The following is a 7,975-nucleotide window of genomic DNA, read 5'->3' on the forward strand; positions in this document are numbered from 1 at the left end:
TGTGTGTGTGTGTCTGTGTGTGTGTGTCTGTGTGTGTGTGTCTGTGTGTGTCTGTGTGTGTGTGTGTGTGTCTGTGTGTGTCTGTCTGTGTGTGTGTGTCTGTGTGTGTGTGTCTGTGTGTGTTTCTGTGTGTGTCTGTGTCTGTGTGTGTGTGTCTGTGTGTGTGTCTGTGTGTGTGTGTCTGTGTCTGTGTGTGTGTGTGTGTGTGTGTCTGTGTGTGTCTGTGTGTGTGTGTCTGTGTGTGTCTGTGTGTGTGTGTGTGTGTGTGTGTGTGTGTGTCTGTGTGTCTGTGTGTGTGTGTCTGTGTGTGTGTGTCTGTGTCTGTGTGTGTGTGTGTGTCTGTGTGTGTGTGTCTGTGTCTGTGTGTGTCTGTGTGTGCATGTGTGTGCGTCAGAGTTAGATAACTTGCAGGAACAGTTCGTTAACTGAACAGGAATGTGAGCTGTGTGACATCAGTGCATGATGGGAAGTGAAGTTACAGCAGAGCGTGTGCTGTCAGCGCATCGGGAGGAGGGTCGATGATCCGCCGCCGTGGGTCTGGACGGTTTCAGCTCAGAGATTTAGTAAATAGTTAATGAGCCCGGGGAAACTGAAACACACACACAGCAATCCAAAAACACAAATACGACGAAAGAGTTCAAAGACGTGAGGGTTCACAGTCTCAGCTGGTTCTTGTTCTGTGCACAAGTCTCTGTAATAATTAATGATAACAATTTAGGCTATAATGCACAACATCGTCTCACAGGACGTCCTGATAACCTCGGGGCCTTTCTGACAACTTGTTCGCACTCATTTCCTCTTCATCTGTGTCACGCGGGTGTCGCCACTGACGCCGCTTTCCGACCGGATCAACAGAAACTAAAGGGACTGAAACCTGGAGTTAAAAGTTTCATTGCTTAATAAGACAATTTGAATGGCATTTAACCGGGGCGAGGTGACCACGCCCACTCAAGCCCCATATACCTGCTTTTTAACGATGCGTAGGCGTGGACATGTGGCGGCGACTCAAACCGCATTGCTCACATGCTTGCCTGCGTACTTTGTGTGTACCTGGAGGGTTAAGCTTGAATCCTCCAGGGGGCAGATCAGGGCCGGATCATTCTCGGCTGACCGGATCATCTTCCTTGACAAACTCTGAATTTGCACGTAAACGTAAACACACGGCGACACTCGAGCAGTTTAAGGACACATCGTAAAGCTCAAGGAGGTTTCTTTCAAAACATCCCGCCATTACTCTGCTTTGTTCAGTCTGCTGCTGACCTTCTTCTTCTTCTTGTGAGTTTTACTGCGGTTACCGCCACCACCTGGGCTGGAGACTGGAACCGGAGACCTGCCTGTCAGATCCTGATAAACTGCCCCACGTTCAAGTGCTGAAAGGCACCTTGCGGACGCATAGCGTTGATTTCTGAAGACGTGCACAAACTAGGCAGGATACGCGTGGCAGCCATCTAGCAGACGCGTTAACATCAAGTATATCTGGTGCCTTTAGGAGACAGGAAGTGTTTAAGATTTCATAGCATTGGTGCAGCTTGCACTGCGTCGTCTTTTGTTCCAGAGCAGCTTTGGTAACTTCAGACTTAACAAAACTTCACAGTCCCAGTTTGTCCTTCTGATAAACAGAAAGTTCAAATCGTTTCGTCAACAGAAGAATAAAACCTTCAGAGGAGTTTAGTTTCTGTGGACAGACGCAGCCGAGTCTCTCTCATGCCGACACACTTCCTGCTAACGTGATTAAAGCAGAACTCCGCTTTCAAATCTGCCAATTCTCTTTCCTCCTCGTGTTTTGTTGTAAATGTACTTTAGAAAACAGAAGTGGACCCGTTTCTAAACCAGTCTGGTGTCACGTTAACGGCCATATTTCACATTCCTAATCAAATCTACATGTTTACATGAAGCTCAGCGGCCGTCACCAGGAGGTTCAGTGGAAACACGCCGAGCTTCAGTTTCCCCCCCGCCTCCAGTTTTTATGCTAAGCTAGGCTAAATATTGTGATGAATGATGTGCAGCAGTTTGGACTGACCGGCCACAGCAGGCAGCAGCAGGACGCACACACACACTGCCAGTGCTGATGAAGCTCCACACACAGCGGCCATGTTGGATCCACGTCACAGGTTCGAGTCCCCGTAGGCGAACACTGAAACAACGGCCAGCATCACTGATCCTGGGTCAGATTATCCTGAAGGAAACTCAGCATCCCCTCCTCTGAGGAACAAACGTTAAACACACTTTTATTAGTCTTTAAATACAGCTAAAGTTTGTTCCTGCTGCAAATATCAACAAACACATGTGTAAATAATAAACGACATCAGGTCATATATTATAAACATCTTATAATGTCAACGTATGGCCTGTTTTAATAATCTACTAATATTCCTTCAGATATATAATATATAATAATAAAGTATTCTTATTAGATTGGCAGTCGAGGTATTGATTAATGGACTGATCAGATCAACTTGTTGGTCAAACAAAATAAACCATCTAGAGACGTCAGCAGACTGAAAATATGAATGTGCTTCTGTAGCTAAATACTTACAGTACTGACAGTATATATTATAACACTATATATATATATATCATATCTACTATAATATTCCTGTAATAATTCTACAAACAGCAAAATATTAGCCATAATAATAACCTTCAGGAAATATTCAGACCTTAAATAAATCTATAATGTCATGATCTTCATATTTGAAAGGACTAAATATTAAAAATATTTCAACAACAAAATTATGAATCAGAAAAGCAACAGTGACGTAATAAAACACCTCGGGAATATATTTTTACTAATGATCAATAACGTTAATTATTATAATTAATCAGCCCGTCGTCCTCCGCACGTTTCATGTGTCAGTGACCTTCATGATCCGTGTGTCTGGAACACACCTGTCCTCCACCTGCAGCATCATGTTACAGATGTTACTGATCACCTGTGATGTCGGTCTGCAGGTAAATCTAACGGCGCCGTTATTAGAGCTGACGATGGGAGTGGCGCACGCACACACACACACACACACGCACACACACAGACACACACACACACACACGCACACACGCACGCACACACACGCACACACACACACACACGCACACACACACACACACATGCACGCACAAAAACACGCACACACACATACACGCACGCACGCGCGCACACAGACACACATGCACACACCGGTCGGTCGTTCACGCTCACGGTGTGAGGGAGATAAATCCGTAGATACCGGTGAGGATGACTCCGGCCGGCTCTGCGGGAGGAGATGAAGCAGCCTGTCTCTCTCTCTCTCTCTCTCTCTCTCTCTCCTTGGCTGTCTGTCTGTATTCCGGGTCTCTTCTGGTCCGGCTCAGTTCGGTTCGGCTCGGTCCGGACTCCCGTCTTCAGGATCAATCCGGATCCAGCTGCAGGGTTTATTCAGCAGAAGCAGAAAATCCGCAGAAATGAAGCTGCGCTCGTTTCCTCTGCGGCCGCAACCAGACTGTCAAACCCGCACAGAGCACCGCACACAGAGCATCCGGAACACTCCTTCAAAACAAAAGCCCGAACATCTAGCTGCCTGAACGATCAGCGGATTGATCCAGAATGAAAATAAGTTCGGTTCTAATCAGTTAAATGAGCTCCAGCTCAACCAATTATCTGCAGTTTATAAGATTTATGTCATAAAGCAAATGTGAATAATCAATCCACTCTTTCCTTCAAATATATTAACCTTTTCTTCTTTATTATATATTTGTGTATGTTGTAATTGTATCTTTATAATATAAATATTGGCCTATTTTAAAATTTTGATAAATTAAGGTGTTTTGTATGGTGGCCAGAAATCCCTTAATTTGCGTTTCTAATGAACTCTAATTCTGCTCATTTATTTTGAAGGCAGCTGATCTCCACGTCCTCTCCCCTGCCTTTACGACAGAGAGAGAGAGAGAGAGAGAGAGAGAGAGAGAGAGAGAGAGAGAGAGAGAGAGAGAGAGAGAAAATTACCACAAAGACTGAAAAAACCACAGAGACACTCAAAATAACCACAAAGAGACACGAAACGACCACAAAGACACAAAATGACCAGAGAGACAAAATAACCACAAAGAGACAAAACGACCAAAGACACGTGAAACGACACAAAGACACAAAATGACCACAAAGACACAAAATGACCACAAAGAGACACAAAACGACCACAAAGACACAAAATGACCAGAGACACAAAATAACCACAAAGAGACATAAAACGACCAAAGACACGTGAAACGACACAAAGACTCAAAATAACCACAAAGAGACACAAAACGACCACAAAGAGACACAAAACGACCAGAGACACAAAATAACCACAAAGAGAAACAAAATGACCAGAGACACAAATTGACCACATAGAGACACAAATTGACCAGAGAGAGACACGAAACAACCACAAAGAGACACGAAACAACCACAAAGAGACTCAAAATGACCAGAGACACAAAATGACCACAAAGAGACTCAAAATGACCACAAAGAGACACAAATTGACCAGAGAGAGACACGAAACAACCACAAAATGACCAGAGACACAAAATGACCACAAAGAGACTCAAAATAACCACAAAGAGACACAAATTGACCAGAGAGAGACACGAAACGACCACAAAGAGACACAAAACAACCACAAAGAGACTCAAAATGACCAGAGACTCAAAATAACCACAGAGAGACACAAATTGACCAGAGAGAGACACGAAACAACCACAAAGAGACTCAAAATGACCAGAGACACAAAATGACCACAAAGAGACTCAAAATGACCACAAAGAGACACAAATTGACCAGAGAGAGACACGAAACGACCACAAAGAGACTCAAAATAACCACAAAGAGACACAAATTGACCAGAGAGAGACACGAAACAACCACAAAGAGACTCAAAATGACCAGAGACACAAAATGACCACAAAGAGACTCAAAATGACCACAAAGAGACACAAATTGACCAGAGAGAGACACGAAACAACCACAAAATGACCAGAGACACAAAATGACCACAAAGAGACTCAAAATGACCAGAGACACAAAATGACCACAAAGAGACTCAAAATAACCACAAAGAGACACAAATTGACCAGAGAGAGACATGAAACGACCACAAAGAGACTCAAAATAACCACAAAGAGACACAAATTGACCAGAGAGAGACACGAAACAACCACAAAGAGACAAAATGACCACAAAGACTAATGCATGTCATACATTACATAGTTTGATGCCACCTGGTGGATTAATAGTGCAACTGCATAGACTGGGTTCCTTCTGACATACATGTGCATCTCAGAAAATTAGAATATCGTGCAAAAGTTATTTTTTTTCAGCAATTCAACTTAAAAGATGAAACTAATATATTATATAGACTCATTACATGCAAAGTGAGATATTTCAAGCCTTTATTTGATATAATTTAGATGATTATTGCATACAGCTTATGAAAACCCCAAATTCAAAATCTCAGAAAATTGGAATATTACATGAAATCAACAATAAAAAGGATTTTAAATACAGAAATGTCAGCCCTCTGAAAAGTATAATCATGCATATGTACTCAGTACTTGGTTTGGGCCCCTTTTGCATGAATTACTGCCTCAGTGCAGCGTGGCATGGATGCTATCAGCCTGTGGCACTGCTGAGGTGTTATGGAAGACCAGGATGCTTCAATAGCGGCCTTCAGCTCTTCTGCATTGTTCGGTCTCATGTCTTTCATCTTTCTCTTGGCGATGCCCCGTAGATTCTCTATGGGCTTCAGGTCAGGCCAGTTTGCTGGCCAGTCAAGCACAGTAATCCCATGGTCATTGAACCAGGTTTTGGTACTTTTGGCATCAGGCAGGTGCCAAGTCCTGCTGGAAAATGAAATCAGCATCTCCATAAAGCTCGTCTGCTGAAGGAAGCATAAAGAGCTCTAAAATGTCCTGGTAGACGGCTGCGCTGACTCTGGACTTAATAAAGCACAGTGGACCAACACCAGCAGATGACTTGGCTCCCCAAACCAACACAGACTGTGGAAACGTCACACTGGACTTCAAGCATCTTGGATTGTGTGCCTCTCCGTTCTTCCTCCAGACTCTGGGACCTTGGTTTCCAAACGAGATGCAAAATTTGCTCTCATCAGAAAAGAGGACTTTAGACCACTGAGAAACAGACCAGTTCTTTTTTTCTTCTGACATTGTTTGTTGTTCAGGAGCGGCTTGACAAGAGGAATACGACATTTGAAGCCCATGTCCAGGACCCGTCTGTGTGTGGTGGCTCTTGATGCCTCAGTCCACTCCTTGTGAAGCTCCCCCACACATTTGAACAGCCTTTTCCTGACAATCCTCTCCAGGCTCCGGTCATCCCTGCTGCTTGTGCACCTTTTTCTTCCACTTAACTTTCTATTAATGTGCCTCGATACAGCACTTTGAGAACATCCAACTTCTTTTGCAATTACCTTTTTGAGGCTTTCCCTCCTTGTGGAGGATGTCAATGATGGTTTTCTGCACAACTGTCAGGTCAGCAGTCTTCCCCATGATTGTGAATTCCACTGAACCAGACTGAGAGACCAATTAAAGGCTCAGGAACCCTTTGCAGGTGTTTTGGATTAATTAGCTGATTAGAGTGGGACACTTTGAGCCTACAATACTGAACCTTTTCACAATATTCTAATTTTCTGAGATTTTGAATTTGGGGTTTTCATAAGCTGTAAGCCATAATTATCAGAATTATATCAAATAAAGGCTTGAAATATCTCACTTTGCATGTAATGAGTCTATATAATATATAAGTTTCACCTTTTAAGTTGAATTACTGAAATAAATGAACTTTTGCACGATATGCTAATTTTCTGAGATGCACCTGTATATGTGCCTCCAGCAAAGAAAACACTTCCAAGCTAGAGGTGGGTGCACGTGAGTGTTGTAATCAATATTTCCATGTTTAATGTTATAGAATTGTTTTCACATTTTACTAACATGCATTTCGACTGTACTGTAACAGACACACATGCAGAAATGGTAACTTTATCCATAAGTAGCACTGTTGGTTGTATGTTGAGCTAACGTTAGCGGGCTAGCCAGACACCTGCTTGCTGGACTGTAATGTTTTTAGTAGTTATTTTGGACAATATTTGTTCTGTTCCTTGTTACACAGATCTGTTGATTTTGATACCAGGTAGGCTCTGTAAAATGTAGGTTTCACAAATTGTCATTGCATAAAAATCTCCCAATTCCAAATTTAGAATTTATTGTGGTTTGTGTGAAATTAAGGTTTTTGTTGGCTTTACTGGGCTCATAGTGTCTCACATCTTATTTAAAGTGTAGAAGTAAACTTATATTTCTTCATTCTTAAAATGTTGATGCGAGGTTTTTGTATAATGGCAGTAACATGTTGCACTGTACAAGACATGAAATATTGTTCCATTTATTGTCTGTGGACAAAATGTTTATTTAGAATGTTTGAGGATTTTTATTGTGACCATAAAAGAAAATTGCTCTCATTGCTCAGGTGGTTTTTAGAAATCATACATAATATTACCACTAAACGATCCTGTTTGGTTTATACCAGAATGGATAGAAACTATAAAAGTGTTGCAGCGTGAAAATGTATTTTATGCAAAAGGAAACACTTCCAAGCTAGAGATCTAAATGCTTGCAGTTCCATAACACACAGTTACTGACGACTGTGTGCTGTTGATTTTTATACCAGAATAAAAGTGGAACCAGAGTTAGAGCAAGTCCTGTGACAGACGCAGAGCGTTACACATGTATGCATTCTTTGAGCATGTGTATTCACCGGAGCGCACCAGAAACACTTATGCACTCTGCAGACTTGTTGCTACAGCCTCACAACGGTTCTCCCCTTTATAGCTCGCTTGGGAAGTCCAGCTACTTCTACCCGGATCTCACCACGAACACCCGGATCCTTCTGGAGTGTACCAAGTGTCTCCAGAAGTGGGCCACAGCCATGGCATATCCCTGATGT

General features: G+C 42.6%; 1 protein-coding gene across 1 annotated transcript in view; it reads left to right on the forward strand.

Moving 5' to 3' along the window:
* Positions 1-7,774: 7,774 nt before the first annotated feature.
* Positions 7,775-7,975, forward strand: part of LOC123974005 (bone morphogenetic protein receptor type-2-like) — a 32,237-nt gene continuing 32,036 nt past the window's right edge. The window contains exon 1 of the mRNA XM_046054418.1: positions 7,775-7,925. Coding sequence (XP_045910374.1) covers positions 7,775-7,925 — 151 coding nt within the window. The remainder of the gene's footprint in view (positions 7,926-7,975) is intronic.

The sequence above is a fragment of the Micropterus dolomieu genome, linkage group LG07, assembly GCF_021292245.1.
Source record: "Micropterus dolomieu isolate WLL.071019.BEF.003 ecotype Adirondacks linkage group LG07, ASM2129224v1, whole genome shotgun sequence".
Classification (NCBI taxonomy): Eukaryota; Metazoa; Chordata; class Actinopteri; order Centrarchiformes; family Centrarchidae; genus Micropterus; species Micropterus dolomieu.